Here is an 18,781-nt window from a genome sequence, read left to right on the forward strand (position 1 = left end):
TATCTCGTCTCCTACCTTCCAAACTTTACAGAAGCTCTCCTGCGAAACTTGCAGAACTAGAACTGTTTTCATTCTGGAAACATCCCCCAGGCTGTGGCTAAGCCATGTCTCCGCAGTATCCTTTCTTTCAGGAGTGCTAGTTCTGCAATGTTCGCAGGAGAACTTCTGTAAAGTTTGGAAGGTAGGAGACGAGATACTGGCAGAAGTAAAGCTGTGAGTACCGGGCGTGAGTCGTGCTTCGGTAGCTCAGATAACGCAGTGACTTGGATTCGAGGTTTGACTGTGCGTTATCTTTTCCGAGACGGCAGTAAGAATGTGCTTGACTTTTGGGCCTTACTACAGGAACATCACTCACAGCTTATGAGACATCCGAGATATCGAACATATTACGCAAATTTTTTAGGGAGTGCCTTGCTTGATCCCCCATCCAGTTGGGGTGTCCCGGGTAGGAGAATGTAATTATTGTCTATAAGTATCAGAACAGGAAAGGACCAGGACAGTGGAGAGGATCCACAAATACACGTGAAGACGTACCCGACACCAACGCGAGGCATGACGGGATTAGGGAGGTACGCGCCTAAAAGTGGAACGTAGAACGTTATTGTTTTGTACTGACAGAAGCAGGATTTTATTTTATTTTATTTTTTTTATATAAATATTTTTTTCACTATTATGTGGAAAAAAAAGTCCACTTATTTACGTTTCCCAGAAAAATTTTATTTTATAAAGTCATCGTCTTATATATTAAAAAAAAATGCTAGAAGCAGTTTATGTTTGTTATTGTTACACCGAATGCAAAAAAAAAAAAAAAAAAAAAAAAAAAATGGTAGAGCACTTGCTCGCGAAAGGCAAAGGTCCCGAGTTCGAGTCTCGGTCGGCCACACAGTTTTAATCTGCCAGGAAGTTTCACTGCCCACTCTTTGTTTGGTGCATTTCAAGTCATACAACACTGCGTACCAAATTTAGCTAACATATCAAAATTGATTTTATTGCTGGAAAAGGTGCTATACTTCTTTCTAGTCTAGAGTAAATATGTCATGTATTTGGAAGCCGTCCGCGACGAGGCTGATGGAGAAGTGCCACACACAAGGCTGCTACCGCCAGCTGTGTCTTGCTGCTTGTCGTATCGCTCGTGTGGGAATACGAGTGTCTTGTGGATGACCATCGCCTCGCGCCCAGTTTATTGCAACGTGTCGTATCACATACTGCAGTGCCTCAGAGAGGGAACTGTGCTATAATGTCTGAGACGGTGTAACAGAGATGCCACAGCGGGCCTCAGGTTTTGTAGAGGAGCGACGCAGCCCCTCCAAACTGCAGCTGGTTGGCGTCGCAGGGCAGGACGTGGGCTACTCGGCGTCGCACAGCACGGCCATGGCCTGCTGCTGCTTGCTGCTACCTCGCAGGCTGCAGACAGCAGGCTTGTCGTCGCCGTCAGCGCAGCTGCCGCCGTGCCGCCGCCGCAGGGACGCCTCTGCGCGGCTGAAGGCAGCGGTGGAGACGGCGCAGCCCACCACCAGGATCCCCAGCTGCGCGTGCAGACCCAGCCACCGGCTGTACACGAAGCTCGCCGCAGCGCCCACCGACTGACAAACACACCGCCTATAAACACTCTCTAGAGTCCAGCACTAACATAAGCAAAAGATCACTCAGCTCACACACTGATTTGTGATTGCTCATCGGCCGCTGCGCACCTACACTGCTAATCCAATTCACGAAAAATTACCAGCTCATGACACTCATGTGGATGTGCCAACCGTAAAAAATTGTTAGTTCGCCTAAACAAGTCATTCCAAAGGATTTAAATATGCTTAATCTCATGTTAGTAAATCGTCGAAGTGTCTGTAGCAAGATCCCCGAGTTAATCTCCGAAGTAAACAGTACCAGTGCCAATATTGTATTAGGTACCGAAAGCTGCCATGGAGAAGAAATAAAAACTTTGAGGTTCGCCGATGACATTGTAATTCTGTCAGAGACAGCAAAGGACTTGGAAGAGCAGTTGAACGGAATGGACAGTGTCTTGAAGGGAGGATAAAAGATGAACATCAACAAAAGCAAAACGAGGATAATGGAATGTAGTCGAATTAAGTCGGGTGTTGTTGAGAATATTAGATTAGGAAATAAGACACTTAAAATAGTATTGCTATTTGGGGAGCAAAATAACTGATGATGGTCGAAGTAGAGAGGATATAAAATGTAGACTGGCAATGGCAAGGAAAGCGTTTCTGAAGAAGAGAAATTTGTTAACATCGAGTATAGATTTAAGTGTCAGGAAGTCGTTTCTGAAAGTATTTGTATGGAGTGTAGCCATGTATGGAAATGAAACATGGACGGTAAATAGTTTGGACAAGAAGAGAACAGAAGCTTTCGAAATTTGGTGCTACAGAAGAATGCTGAAGATTAGATGGGTAGATCACATAACTAATGAGGAAGTATTGAATAGGATTGGGGATAAGAGAAGCTTGTGGCACAACTTGACCAGTAGAAGGGATCGGTTGGTAGGACATGTTCTGAGGCATCAAGGGATCACCAATTTAGTATTGGAGGGCAGTGTGGAGGGTAAAAATCGTAGGGGGAGACCAAGAGATGAATACACTAAGCAGATTCAGAAGGATGTAGGTTGCAGTAGGTACTGGTAGATGAAGAAGCTTGCACAGGATAGAGTAGCATGGAGAGCTGCATCAAACCAGTCTCAAGACTGAAGACCACAACAACAACAACAACAACCGAAAGCTGGTTGAAATCAGACATAAAAAGCAGTGAAAATTTGAACTCTGATTCGACGATGTTTAGGAAGGATAGGACTGATGCTATGGGAGGTGGTGTGTTCATTGCAGTTAAAAGCTGTTTAAACGCAGTCGAGATCGATACTGCGTCGAACTGTGAAATAGTCTGGATAAAGCTGTCAATCAGACAAGGATTGACCTTTGTATTAGGATGTTTTTATAGACCACTAGCATCCGCAACAAACGTCGCAGAACGATTCAGGGAAAGTCTTCAGTACATAGGAAGTAAATATCCAAATTATCCATTAATTATAGGTTGAGACTTTATTCTAGCATCCATTGACTGGGAAAATTACACGGTCATCACAGGGGGCAGAAGCAAAGATTCGTGTGAAGTTATTCTAGGAGCGCTCTCAACATACAACCTTGAGCAATTGGTTGGAGAACCAACTCGAGATGGGAACGTATTAGATATCTTGGCGACAAACAAACCGGATCTTTTTGAGGAAGTTAATCTAGAAGAAGGTATTAGCGACCATAATGTAGTTGTGGTTTCTATGTCAGCGGAAGTTGCAAAGAGAAAAAAAAAACAAACAAACAGCGTAGAGTTTTCTTGTTTGCGAAAGGAAATAAAAGTGTCATTAATGAATATCTTCATAGTCAGCTCCAAGCATTCACCGCGGGAAACAAAGATATTGAGCATCTTTGGTCGTAATTTATTGGTATTGTCCACCGTGCGCTAGAGAAGTAGTCGGCCGGTGTGGCCGAGCGGTTCTAGGCGCTTCAGTCTGGAACCGCGCGACCGCTACCGTCGCAGGTTCGAATCCTGTCTCGGGCATGGATGTGTTTGATTTTCTTAGGTTAGTTAGGTTTAAGTAGTTCTAAGTTCTAGGGGACTGATGACCTCCGATGTTAAGTCCCATAGTGCTCAGAGCCATTTCAACCATTTTTTTTTTTTTTTTTTTGCTAGAGAAGTATGTGCCTAGAAAAAGTATAGAGAGGGAAAGGATCCACCTTGGTACAACAAACATGTTAGGAAGTTGCTGAGAAAGCAGAGAATTTTGCACAGTCGTTTTAAAGGTAGTCACAGCCCCGCTGACAAACAGGAATTATGCGAAATGAAAGCAGCTGTCAGAAGGACAATGAGAGGTTCTTTTAACGAATTTCAAAGCAATGTTTTATCTGCAGATTCTAAAAATAACCCCAAAAAATTTTGGTCGTACGTAAAATCTACGAATGCTACAAATAATTCACTACCTTCTCTTACTGACAGTACGGGTAATGGGTAATGTAACTGATGATGATAAACAGAGGGCCGAAATTGTAAACCCAGCTTTCAAAAACTCGTTTACGGTAGAGGACTGCTGCACCATTCCCCCTCTCAATTATCGAACAAACGAAAGGATGGCTGACATAGTGTTTAGTGTATCTAGGATTGCAAAACAGTTAAGATCCTTAAACGCCAGAAAGGCATATGGCTCAGACGGTATCCCCGTAAGATTTTATGTTGATTATACTACAAATATAGCACCACTCTCATCCGTCATCTGTCAGAGATCATTGGAACGGCGGAAATTTCCGCAGGACTGGAAGAAGGCCCAGGTCATAGCAATCTATAAAAAGGGTAGAAAATCGGATGCACATAATTACCGGCCAATTTCACTGACATCGATTTGTTGTAGAATCACGGAACATATTTTGTGTTCAGACATAATGACCTTTCTAGACTTCAAGAATCTCATCTGCAGAAACAAGCACGGTTTTAGGAAACAGCGGTCATGCGAGACACAGCTGGCCCTCTTTGTGCATGATATACAACAGGATCTAGATACCGGCTCCCAGGTTGATGCCATATTTCTTGACTTTCGAAAGGCGTTCGACTCAGTTCCGCACTGTCGCTTGCTACAAAAAGTGCGCGCTTACGGCCTATCCAATGACATATGCGGTTGGATAGAAAGTTTTCTAACAGACTGAACGGGGTAACTTCAACAGAAACAAGAGTAACTTAGACGTGCCCCAGGGCAGCATATAGGTCCTCTGCTTTTTACGATTTACAAAAACGATCTGGTTGATGGTATTGACAGCGCCATTAGACTGTTTGCCGACGATGCTGTAGTCTACAGGAAAGTAGTATCACACGAAAGTTGTGAACAAATCAATGAGAATTTGCAGAAAATAAATGCGTGGTGTAATGACTGGCAGTTATCTCTCAATATTAGTAAGTGTAACCTACTGCGTATAACAAGGCGAAAATCCCCATTAATGTATGAGTACAAAATAAATGATCAGTCTTTGGAAGCGGTAACATCAGTCAAGTATCTGGGTGTGACTACTCGAAATGATCTCAAATGGAATGATCAGATTACGCAAGTAACGGGTAAGGCGAATTCTAGATTGCGGTTTATTGGTAGAATCCTGAAGCGATGCAGTCCTTCAACAGAAGAAATAGCTTACAATACGTTAGTTTGTCCAGTGTTATTGTTCGTCTGTATGGGACCCTTACCAGTTGGGTCTGATTCAAGAGACTGAGAAGGTCCAAACAAGAGCGGCAAGATTCGTGACTGGTACATTTAGCCATCGCGAGAACGTTACAAATCTCATAGAAAGTTTGAAGTGGGATACACTTGCAGATAGACGACGCGCTAAACAGAAGGGCTGCTCACTAAATTCCGAAATCCAATCTTCACCGAGGATGCAGAGCATATATTATTACCACCAACTTTCAAATCGCGCAATGATCATCATTCAAAGATAAGAGAAAGAAGAGCTCTAACTGAGGCGTTCAGACAGCCGTTTTTCCCTCGCGCGATCCGCGAGTGGAACAGAGGGGGGGGGGGGGGGGGGGGAAATATGACTTTGGCGCGAATTGTGCCCTCCGCCACACACCGCTTGGTGGCTAGCGGAGTGTATTTGTAGATATGTAGATGTAGATCAGATTCTTCGGAATAACGTGTTCCACCATTGCAATGGTCCCCAATCTGGGGCAATTACCCCCTGAGGGGCGAAATGAAATCTTCTGAAGGGTAAAAACTAACAAATTCGATTCTGTTTCAGCACAAAACTAAATTATTTTCGAAACGTCATTACTATAAACACAATTTCGTATGACTATAATAGTGACTATGTAAGTTGTCAATAGTCACTTCTTCACAAAAAAAAAAAATGGCTCTGAGCACTATGGGACTTAACATCTGTGGTCATCAGTCCCCTAGAACTTAGAACTACTTAAACCTAACTAACCAAAGGACATCACACACATCCATGCCCGAGGCAGGATTCGAACCTGCGACCGTAGCAGTCGCGCGGACTACTTCACAATTAGCATCTTTAATGTGGTGTAAGTTATGGGTTCCTCACATAGTCCACACATTACACACATATGTTGTGCTTTGTTCCATACATCGCTCATGATAAAAGTGACACATATACTTAAGAAATGCTAAATATCGCAAGAAAATGTCTTCTCAAAGTTGTAGGTAGTCCAGAAATTGCTTCATTACTCTCATCGAAACAGATAAATGAATTAATTGACACAGTGACACAGCAGTAACTACACTCATGCTCATAAATTACGGATAATGCTGGTACATGGTGAAACAACGCTCTGGTGGGCGGTTTGCGGGTTTAAATCACCTCGGGGTATGACCATGAGGTGATTTGGCCCGCGGTCGTCGCACGGTGGCGCTGGCAGCAGTCCACATACGCAGAGGTGTGTTGGTGCATGTCAGAGTACGGTACAGCGAGTAAGTCTGTAGACGTTTTCAGACGTTCTAAGGTGACTGTGTGTTGAAAATGGCTCAAAGAACACATATTGATGACGTTATGATGGGTCGAATACTAGGGGGACGGGAGGCTGGTCAAACACAGCAGGTCGTAGCACGGGCCCTCCGTGTGCCACAAAGTGTGATCTCAAGATTATGACAACGATTCCAGAAGACAGGAAACGTGTCCAGGCGCTACAGTACGGGACGTCCACAGTGTACAACACCACAAGAAGACCGGTATCTCACCATCAGTGCCCGCAAACGGCCACGGAGTACTGCAGGTAGCCTTGCTCGGGACCTTAACGCAGCCGCTGGAACTGTTGTCTCCAGACACGCAGTCTATAGATGACTGAACAGACATGGTTTATTCGCCTGGAGACCTGCAAGGTTCATGCCACTGACCCGTGGTAACAGAAGAGCCCGTGAGGCCTGGTTGCAATAACACAGTATATGGACATTGGAACAGTGGTCCCAGGTTATGTTCACGGACGAGTCCGGGTATAGTCTGAACAGTGATTCTCGCCGGGTTTTCATCTGGCGTGAACCAGGAACCAGATACCAATCCATTTATGTCCTTGAAAGGGACCTGTATGGAGGTCGTGGTTTGATGGTGTGGGGTGGGATTATGATTGGTGCGCGTACACCTCTGCATGTCTTTGACAGAGGAACTATAACAGGTCAGGTGTATCGGGACGTCATTACGCGCCAGTATGTCCGCCTTTTCAGGGGTGCAGTGGGTCCCACCTTCCTCCTGATGGCCGGCCGCGGTGGCCGTGCGGTTCTAGGCGCTCCAGTCCGGAGCCGCGCTGCTGCTACGGTCGCAGGTTCGAATCCTGCCTCGGGTATGGGTGTGTGTGATGTCCTTAGGTTAGTTAGGTTTAAGTGGTTCTAAGTTCTAGGGGACTAATGACCACAGCAGTTGAGTCCCATAGTGCTCAGAGCCATTTGAACCATTTCCTCCTGATGGATGATAACGCACGGCCCCACCGAGCTGCCATCGTGGAGGAGTACCTTGAAACGGAAGATATCAGGCGGATGGAGTGGCCTGCCTGTTCTCCAGATCCAAACCCCATCGAGCAAGTCTGGGATGCTCTCGGTTGACGTATCGCTGCACGACTTCAAACCCCTAGGACACTTCAGGAGCTCCGACAGGCACTGGTGCAAGAATGGAAGGCTATACCCCAGTAGCTGCTCGACCATCTGATCGAGTATGCCAATCCGTTGTGCGGCCTGTGTACGTGTGCATGGTGATCATATCCCATACTGATGTCGGGGTACATGCGCAGGAAACCGTAGCGTTTTGTAGCACATGTGTTTCGGGACGGTTTTCTCAACTTATCACCAATACCATAGACTTACAGATCTGTGTCGTATGTGTTCCCTATGTGCCTATGCTATTAGCGGCAGTTTTGTGTAGTGCCACGTTGTGTGGCACCACATTCTGCAATTATCCTTAATTTATGAGGATGAGTGTACATAACGGCTACTATAGCGCCGTACACAGTACTATTATTGTTATTACTACTATTATTAGAGTGATCACATGCAAAGCATTAACAGCCTGATGTCTTCCAATTTCTGCCAGTTCAGAAGTAATGAGCGCAAAAATCAAGTGATTTACGAATAGTAAGTATAGTGCACACATCCCAACTTGTTTGATTTTAAATGGGGTTGCAGTGTGCAGGTCGAGTAAAAGCTTCAATGGAGAGAAGTAATGCAGGGGAAGTGAGTTTCGTAACAAATGTCTACCCTCGCTGTGGATGGTTAGCTTTTTTTCTGAGAAGGAGTTGTGGGTAACACTTGCCATACACCACGAATTCCTAGCGCTCCCCCCTCCCTCTCACGCACACAAACTAAATATCTTTCATCTTTCATAATTTTAAAAGTAAAAGTGTTCCAATAAAAGTCCTTCTCTCTACAGTTTAGTTACGCGCTAAAGTTGGTGATAATGTGCGGAAAAGTGTGGAGAGGGGGGGGGGGGGGGGGAGGAACAGAAAGCGGGCCGGGGTACTAGTTAATGTCTGATAGCACTCAGGGGTAATGGTCTAAGAAAGGTTGGGGACCACTGTACTATGAGGCAGACGATATACGTTCGTGAGAGGTAAAAATGAATTTAAGTAGTTAGCATGTATAGGACATCTGACTGTGAGCGTCCTTTGTGGTGTATGAGCAGATTCGCGGAAAGAGCAGTGAACTCCAAACAGAGGCAGGGTGCGGCAGAAATTGCGTGTCTCCAACTGCTGTGGAGGCCTGCTTATGCTTTAAAGTCGCAGCTTGGCGGTGTCTTGGAGCTCAGACAGAAAAGTAGGACTCGCGACAATTGCCACGTCCAGAAGCAGAAGAAGAGCCTGTAATCTAGAGACTATTCTGAAATCATATGTTTGAATAAGAGTTTCTGTTACGCGCCTAACTACATGAGAGTAATAACATAGTGATCTGCGTACACGCAACCATATCTGCTTTAAGAAAGAAGCAGAATATCCTCGGAAGTCCCTATGTCGTAAACTCTGAAGCGCCCACGAAACTGATATAGGCATGCGTATTCAAATACAGAGATATGTAAACAGGCAGAATACGGCGCTGCGGTCGGCAATTCATATATAAGACAACAAGCGTCTGGCGCGGTTGTTAGATCGGTAATTGGTGCTACAATAGCAGGTTATCAAGATTTAAGTGGGTTTCAACATGGTGCTACAGTCGGCGCACGAGCGATGGAACACAGCATCGCCGAGGTAGCGATGAAGTGGTGATTTTCCCGTACGACCATTTCACGAGTGTACCAGTGAATATAAAAGAAGGTTGTATACCTGGAAGAATCCTGGAGATACTGAGAGGTATCAGATAGATTATATAATGGTAAGACAGAGATTTAGGAACCAGGTTTTAAATTGTAAGACATTTCCAGGGGCAGATGTGGATTCTGACCACAATCTATTGGTTATGAACTGCAGATTGAAACTGAAGAAACTGCAAAAAGGTGGGAATTTAAGGAGATGAGACCTGGATAAACTGAAAGAACCAGAGGTTGTAGAGAGTTTCAGGGAGAGCATAAGGGAACAATTGACAGGAATGGGCGAAAGAAATACAGTAGAAGAAGAATGGGTAGCTCTGAGGGATGAAGTAGTGAAGGCAACAAACGATCAAGTAGGTAAAAAGACGAGGGCTAATAGAAATCCTTGGGTAACAGAAGAAATATTGAATTTAATTGATGAAAGGAGAAAATATAAAAAGGCAGTAAATGAAGCAGGCAAAAAGGAATACAAACGTCTCAAAAATGAGATCAACAGGAAGTGCAAAATGGCTAAGCAGGGGTGGCTAGAGGACGAATGTAAGGATGTAGAGGCTTGTCTCACTAGGGGTAAGATAGATACTGCCTACAGGAAAATTAAAGAGACCTTTGGAGAGAAGAGAACCACTTGTATGAATATCAAGAACTCAGGTGGCAACCCAGTTCTAAGCAAAGAAGGGAAGGCAGAAAGGTGGAAGGAGTATATAGAGGGTTTATACAAGGGCGATGTGCTTGAAGACAATATTATGGAAATGGAAGAGGATGTAGATGAAGACGAAATGGGAGATAAGATACTGCGTGAAGAGTTTGACAGAGCACTGAAAGACTTGAGTCGAAACAAGGCCCCGGGAGTAGACATTAGATCTACTGATGGCCTTGGGAGAGCCAGTCATGACAAAACTCTACCATCTGGTGAGTAAGATGTATGAAACAGGTGAAACACCCTCGGACTTCAAGAAGAATATAATAATTCCAATCCCAAAGAAAGCAGGTGTTGACAGATGTGGAAATTAGCGAACTATCAGTTTAATAAGTCACAGCTGCAAAATACTAACGCGAATTCTTTACAGACGAATGGAAAAACTGGTAGAAGCGGACCTCGGGGAAGATCAGTTTGGATTCCGTAGAAAGGTTGGAACACGTGAGGCAATACTAACCTTACGACTTATCTTACAAGAAAGATTAAAAAAAGGGAAACCTACGTTTCTAGAATTTGTAGACGTAGAGAAAGCTTTTGACAATGTTAACTGGAATACTCTCTTTCAAATTCTGAAGGTGGCAGGGGTAAAATACAGGGAGCGAAAGGCTATTTACAATTTGTACAGAAACCAGATGGCAGTTATAAGAGTCGAGGGGCATGAAAGGGAAGCAGTGGTTGGGAAAGTAGTGAGACAGGGTTGTAGCATCTCCCCAATGTTATTCAATCTGTATATTGAGCAAGCAGTAAAGGAAACAAAAGAAAAATTCGGAGTAGGTATTAAAATTCATGGAGAAGAAGTAAAAACTTTGAGGTTCGCCGATGACATTGTAGTTCTGTCAGAGACAGCAAAGGACTTGGAAGAGTAGTTGAACGGAATGGACAGTGTCTTGAAAGGAGGATATAAGATGAACATCAACAAAAGCAAAACGAGGATAATGGAATGTAGTCAAATTAAATAGGGTGATGCTGAGGGAATTAGACTAGGAAATGAGACACTTAAAGTAGTAAAGGAGTTTTGCTATTTAGGGAGTAAGATAACTGATGATGGTCGAAGTAGAGAGGATATAAAATGTAGACTGGCAATGGCAAGGAAATCGTTTCTGAAGAAGAGAAATTTGTTAACGTCGAGTATAGATTTAAGTGTCAGGAAGTCGTTTCTGAAAGTATTTGTAAGGAGTGTAGCCATGTATGGAAGTGAAACATGAACGATAACTAGTTTGGACAAGAAGAGAATAGAAGCTTTCGAAATGTGGTGCTACAGAAGAATGCTGAAGATAAGGTGGGTAGATCACGTAACTAATGAGGAGGTATTGAATAGGATTGGGGAGAAGAGAAGTTTGTGGCACAACTTGACTAGAAGAAGGGGTCGGTTGGTAGGACATGTTTTGAGGCATCAAGGGATCACAAATTTAGCATTGGAGGGCAGCGTGCAGGGTAAAAATCGTAGAGGGAGACCAAGAGATGAATACACTAAGCAGATTCAGAAGGATGTAGGTTGCAGTAGGTACTGGGAGGTGAAGAAGCTTGCACAGGATAGAGTAGCATGGAGAGCTGCATCAAACCAGTCTCAGGACTGAAGACCACAACAAAACAACAACCGTGAATATCAGGAATCCGATAAAACATAAAAGCTCCTACATCGCTGCGGCTCAAAAAAGAACCTGCAAGAACGGAACCAACGACGACTGGAAAGAATCGTTTGTGACAGAAGTGTAACCCTTCCGCAAATTGCTGCAGAGTTCAATGCTGGGCCATCAACAAGAGTCAGTGTCCGGACGATTCAACGAAACATCATCAATATTGGCTTTGGAGCCGAAGGCCTCTCGTATACCCTTGATGACTGCACGGCACAAAGCTTTACGCCTCGCCTGGGCCCGTCGACACAGACATTGGACTGTTGATGACTGGTATCATATTGCCTGGTCGGATGAGTCTCGTTTCAAATTGCATCGAGCAGATGGCCGTGTACGGGTATGGAGACAATCTCATGAAATCATAGACACTGCATGTCAGCAGGAGACTGTTCAAGGTGGTGGAGGCTCTGTAATGGTGTGAGAGTGTGCAGTTGGAGTGGTATGGGACCCCTGATACGTCTAGATTCGACTCTGACAGGTGACTCGTACGTAAGCATCCTGTCTGATCAGCATCACTTTGCAGGAAAACGGAATTTACTTTTGGACTTTGGTCTGGAAGTACTTTTGGTCGAAGCTCTGGAATGTGTGATTGGTACTTGGGACCTGTCCTGAGACTGTCTTCCCTTGCGAGTAGTTTAGACTGGGGAGCCTGTGGTGAAGTTCTTACTGTAACGACAGTGTGACATCAAACTTCTCGGACTACTCGTTTGCCGAGGGCACACTTATTCGTTTTTGGTTTAGCAGTCTTGACGTTTGGTATCCATGTGCGCTCTGTAGTGTAAGTGAGCCAAATTGATCCTTAGTACGACCAGCGGACGGGTGTGTCACACACTGAAATCTACCGTGATTTCAGGGCTCTGGTAGAGTGTAAATTGGGATCCGTCTGAATGATCGCTAGACCGTGAGATTTTTGCATTTTTTTCGTGGCCGCGATCGATTCACATGTGCCGCCTCTTCGTCTCACCTCCGCCGCACACATCTCGCCAGCTGCAAGTTACATCGCGGTACGAAGCAAACGAGGTAACGTACTGCCGCTCCGGCATTGTCAGGGCGTACAGATCTCAATCGCCACTTGCTCTCAGGTGCACCTATGTAGTGAAACTACAGTAGATTTGATCTATCAAAGTCTGCTCAGTGTCAGATCAGTTCAGATTGCGTTAGCCACATTTTTAGGGCCAGAGTACTTGACTCACTCCACTAGTTAAACTGTCTCTACCCCACAGGATCCTTGTCAAGTGTAGTCTTAAATCACCTGTTTGTTGTTTACGGTATTCAATCAAAAACTTGTTTAGAATAATTTGTGTCTGTTTTAAGGAAAAAATAAATGCTGTTAGAACACTAAAATTATGCCAGCATTCTCAATCATTTATACAGTGCTCACCGGCTTACCTCTCAGTTCGTAGAAAAGATAAAATATCTGACAGTCGTAAAATACGATTAAGAGTATTTTGATACAATTATCAACGCCACATAATTTGTACACTTAAGTACATGGGTGAGTGCTAGCGATGGCCTTGGAGGCCCTATAATTATAGCAACATGATCTATAGCCGGTACAATATGCTAATTAGAGGTTCATAAGTGACCGGCATTACAGATTACATTGCTTGAAATGGAATATTCATGATCGTTAGTTAAAATAGTTTCACATGACTAAGATGTGTGTCTTACACTAAAACATAAAGTAGAATACAGTATGTAATAACAAAATCCCTACTTAAAATCAGAGTAAAACAAGTAAAAGTTGTGAAACTTCCTGGCATACAGTATGTAATAACAAAATCCCTACTTAAAATCAGAGTAAAACAAGTAAAAGTTGTGAAACTTCCTGGCAGATTAAAACTGTCTGCCAGACCGAGACTCGAACTCAGGACCTTTGCCTTCCGCGGGCAAGTGCTCTACCAAAATTTCGTATCAGCGCACACTCCGCCGCAGAGTGAAAATCGCATTCTGAAAACATCCCCCAGGCTGTGGCTAAGCCATGTGTCCGTAATATCCTTTCTTCCATGAGTGCTAGTTCTGCAAGTTTCGCAGAAGAAAAAATATAATTAAGTGGCAGACAAGATCGTGGACTCGTTTATAGATTTCATTCTGGTAGTGTCACTATGGGAGATTAACTTGCCATGTACTGTCCTCTTCTAACGGCCAATTTCACATTGATGGATGTCCTCGTGTGTGAAAGCATTCAGGTTCACACAAAGACGTGGTTTTAACTAAAATCGGCATATTCGCAACAATTAGTAAGTATCTACTAGAACGAGACATCGACTGGCAATAACAAGCAAATGTACCTTCATACCTTTGGATCACCATTATCTATTTATTATCTTTCGCATCACACGGACACTGATGAGCCAAAACATTATGACCACTTGATCGTTTGTCCGTCTTTGGAACTAAATACATCACTGATTCTACGTGTCAGGGATCCGATAGTTTGCTGGTAGGTCTGCAGACGTATGTGGCATTAGATGATTAAATTCGCGTGAATAATGGGCCGCTGATTAGCGTACGCGGAGATGGCGCCCAACAGCAACCCAGATGGGTCCCACAGGATTTACATCAGGCGAATTTGGTCGCCGAGACAGCAACGTGAGTGCACTATAATGCTCCTCAAGCCACTGTAGCACGATTTTGGCTCCGAGACAAGGGCAATTATAGAGGTGGAAGAGGACATAGCCGTCGGGGAAGACATCAAGCATGAAGGGATGCAGTTGGTTCGCAGCTCTCAGCTGTCTTCGATTACTATCACAGGTCCCATGCAAGCGCAGAAGAATGTCACCCATAGCATAATACTGCTCCCACCAGCCAGCGTCCGTAGTGCGCCGGACGTTTCGAGCCGCCGTTCACCTCGATGACGTCATTTGTGGAGACGACCGTCGACCTGATGTAGCAAATGTGAGATTTACCCCAATAGCCGACACCTTTGCATTGGTCGACGATCGAATACCGGCGGTCCCGTGTCCAGTAGAATCTCAGTTGACGAAGTCGTTGGGTTAACATGTGAACATGGAGGGGTAGTCTACTGCAGAGCTCCATGTTCAACAATATACGATGAACGGCGTGCTACGAAACACTTGTGCGTGCACCAGATTATGATCTTTCTGCAGAAATGGCACAGATCACCATTTATCCTACTTTACAGAGCAGGCAAGCATCCGAACCCCACGTTCTGTGAAGAGTTGTAGACGTCCAACCATTCAGCGCCTATTGATAGTTTCACTGTCCTTCTACCACTTTCCGTAGTTGCTCACGACAGTAGCACGTGAACACTCGACTAGCTTCGCCGTTTCCGAGATGCTGGTTCACTGGCTCTGTGTAACAATAATCTGAAATTACAATGAAATGAATACCCTCGGCTGCATACAGGTGTTGATATAAGTCAACGGGGACAGTTGAAAATGTGTGCCCCGACCGGGAATCGAACCCCGGATCTCCTGCTTACATGCAGACGCTCTATCCATCTGAGCCACCGAGGACACAGAGGATAGTGCGACTGCAGGGACTTACGTCTTGCACGTCTCCCGTGAGACCTACATTAGCAACTTATTGTCCCGCACTATATTCATAGTACCCCTGCCCATCGTACTCATTACTCGCGGCTTTACTGCCGATTCCCGTAAGAGTTCGGGCACTGTTTGTGCATATATATAATAATCTGCCCTTTGTCGAAGTCGCTTATCTCAATGGACTTCCCCATTTGCAGCCCACATCTTCGCTAGGGTGATCCGGCGTCTGTGTCTGCTCCGCTTATATACGCGTCGCTTGCCCGCAGTGCCACCAGGCAGCATCGAACGTCGCAGAGAGAGTGGTCATAATCCTTTGGCTTATCAGAGTAAAATCGATCTGGAAATTTGGACGCTCTTTGAATTACTGAACTTCCAGCACTAATTTGTAGCCCCAAGTAAGTAATTTCCTGCAGTCTAATTTTAAAATTGTATTGCGATCACTTGATGGTTGTGCTGTTGTACGAGGCCAGTTCAATAAGTAATGCAACACATTTTTTTTCTCGGCCAATTTTGGTTGAAAAAACCGGAAATTTCTTGTGGAATATTTTCAAACATTCCCGCTTCGTCTCGTATAGTTTCATTGACTTCCGACAGGTGGCAGCGCTGTACGGGGCTGTTAAAATGGCGTCTGTAACGGATGTGCGTTGCAAACAATGGGCAGTGATCGAGTTTCTTTTGGCGGAAAACCAGGGCATCTCAGATATTCATAGGCGCTTGCAGAATGTCTACGGTGATCTGGCAGTGGACAAAAGCACGGTGAGTCGTTGGGAAAAGCGTGTGTCATCATCGCCGCAAGGTCAAGCAAGACTGTCTGATCTCCCGCGTGCGGGCCGGCCGTGCACAGCTGTGACTCCTGCAATGGCGGAGCGTGCGAACACACTCGTTCGAGATGATCGACGGATCACCATCAAACAACTCAGTGCTCAACTTGACATCTCTGTTGGTAGTGCTGTCACAATTGTTCACCAGTTGGGATATTCAAAGGTTTGTTCCCGCTGGGTCCCTCGTTGTCTAACCGAACACCATAAAGAGCAAAGGAGAACCATCTGTGCGGAATTGCTTGCTCGTCACGTGGCTGGGGGTGACAATTTCTTGTCAAAGATTGTTACAGGCGATGAAACATGGGTTCATCACTTCGAACCTGAAACAAAACGGCAATCAATGGAGTGGCGCCACACCCACTCCCCTACCAAGAAAAAGTTTAAAGCCATACCCTCAGCCGGTAAAGTCATGGTTACAGTCTTCTGGGACGCTGAAGGGGTTATTCTGTTCGATGTCCTTCCCCATGGTCAAACGATCAACTCTGAAGTGTATTGTGCTACTCTTCAGAAATTGAAGAAACGACTTCAGCGTGTTCGTAGGCACAAAAATCTGAACGAACTTCTCCTTCTTCATGACAACGCAAGACCTCACACAAGTCTTCGCACCCGAGAGGAGCTCACAAAACTTCAGTGGACTGTTCTTCCTCATGCACCCTACAGCCCCGATCTCGCACCGTTGGATTTCCATATGTTTGGCCCAATGAAGGACGCAATCCGTGGGAGGCACTACGCAGATGATGAAGAAGTTATTGGTGCGGTACGACGTTGGCTCCGACATCGACCAGTGGAATGGTACCGTGCAGGCATACAGGCCCTCATTTCAAGGTGGCGTAAGGCCGTAGCATTGAATGGAGATTACGCTGAAAAATAGTGTTGTGTAGCTAAAAGATTGGGGAATAACCTGGTGTATTTCAATGCTGAATAAAACAACCTCTGCTTCAGAAAAAAAATGTGTTGCATTACTTATTGAACTGCCCTCGTGTAACAGCAACTGATATGACATGTTCCTCATAGCATTGTGTTTAGTATGATGTATGCAGAGATTAACTACTTTAAAGACGGAGAGATGCGGCGTGTGTTGTGCGTTCAATGGTACACAATTTGCGCTCACCTGGACGAACTTGAAAATGGCGAACGCAGAGGCGCCATCGCGCGGCCACACGCCACCCAGCAGAGCGTACAGCTGCGTCACCAGCAGGCTGTCCCCCAGACCCAGCAGTGCCGCGCACGTCATCGCCACGTAGGCGCTGCAACACGCACCACAGCGTCACCGTCACCTGGCGTCACGGTGCCTACTCCAAGTACTGACGTTTTGTGGAGAAGTCGGGAAAGTCATAACAGTGAAAGCGAGACGGCTAAAAAAACATAATGTACATCCCTTATACAGTCAATAATGAAAGCAAGATGGAGGAGGGAGGGAAGTCAGCGGGTTGACATCTCTGGGGTTCTGCATGCGACAGGAAAAGTCTTACCCACTGCTGTCACACCCCTGACCCATTAAAGTCAAGAGCGCCAGTATTCAAGGAAGTATGGCACACGCAATAGATTCTCGAGTATATTCTCAGTTCGAATATAATGAATTTCCTTGAGACAGAGAAGTTGCTGTCCATGCATCAGCACGGCTTTAGAAAGCATCGCTCCTGCGAAACGCAACTCGCCCTTTTTTCACATGATATCTTGCGAACCATGGATGAAGGGTGTCAGACGGATGCCATATTCCTTGACTTTCAGAAAGCGTTTGACTCGGTGCCCCACTGCAGACTCCTAACTAAGGTACGGGCATATGGGATTGGTTCCCAAGTATGTGAGTGGCTCGAAGACTTCTTAAGTAATAAAACCCAGTACGTTGTCCTCGATGGTGAGTATTCATCGGAAGTGAGGATATCATCTGGAGTGCCTCAGGGAAGTGTGGTAGGTGTGTTCAAATGTGTGTGAAATCTTATGGGACTTAACTGCTAAGGTCATCAGTCCCTAAGCTTACACACTACTTAACCTAAACCATCCTAAGGCCAAACACACACACCCACGCCCGAGGGAGGACTCGAACCTCCGCCGGGACCAGCCGCACATCCCATGACTGCTGCGCCTGAGACCGCTCGGCTAATCCCGCGCGGCGAAGTGTGGTAGGTCCGCTGTTGTTTTCTATCTATATAAATGATCTTTTGGCTACGGTCGATAGCAATGTGCGGCTGTTTGCTGATGATGCTGTGGTGTACTGGAAGGTGTCGTCGTTGAGTGACTGTAGGGGGATACAAGATGACTTGGACAGGATTTGTGATTGGTGTAAAGAATGGCAGCTAACTCTAAATATAGATAAATGTAACTTAATGCAGATGAATAGGAAAAAGCATCCCGTAATGTTTGAATACTCCATTAGTAGTGTAGCGCTTGACAGTCACGTCGATTAAATATTTGGGCGTAACATTGCAGATCGATATGAAGTGGGACAAGCATGTAATGGCAGTTCTGGGGAAGGCGGATAGTCGTCTCTTCGGTTCATTGCTAGAATTTTGGGAAGATGTGGTTCATCTGTAAAGGAGACCGCTTATAAAACGCTAATTCGACCTATTATTGAGTACTGCTCGAGCGTTTGGGATCCCTACCAGGTCGGATTGAGGGAGGACATAGAAGCAATGCAGAGGCGGGCTGCTAGATTTATTACTGGTAAGTTTGATCATCACGCGAGTGTTACGGAAATGCTTCTCTAGAGGAAAGGAGGCGTTATTTTCGTGAATCGCTACTGAGAAAATATAGAGAACCAGCATTTGAGGCTGACTGCAGTACAATTTTGCTGCCGCCAACTGACATTTCGCGGAAAGACCACAAAGATAAGATAAGAGAG

General features: G+C 45.2%; 1 protein-coding gene across 1 annotated transcript in view; it reads right to left on the reverse strand.

Moving 5' to 3' along the window:
- Positions 1–1,346: 1,346 nt before the first annotated feature.
- The window catches only part of LOC124803143 (UNC93-like protein MFSD11), a 176,189-nt gene continuing 158,754 nt past the window's right edge, over positions 1,347–18,781 (reverse strand). The window contains exons 7-8 of the mRNA XM_047264323.1: positions 17,051–17,186; positions 1,347–1,583 (exon numbers count right to left, since the gene is read on the reverse strand). Coding sequence (XP_047120279.1) covers positions 1,347–1,583; positions 17,051–17,186 — 373 coding nt within the window. The remainder of the gene's footprint in view (positions 1,584–17,050; positions 17,187–18,781) is intronic.

This window comes from Schistocerca piceifrons, chromosome 6 (assembly GCF_021461385.2).
Source record: "Schistocerca piceifrons isolate TAMUIC-IGC-003096 chromosome 6, iqSchPice1.1, whole genome shotgun sequence".
Taxonomy (NCBI): domain Eukaryota; kingdom Metazoa; phylum Arthropoda; class Insecta; order Orthoptera; family Acrididae; genus Schistocerca; species Schistocerca piceifrons.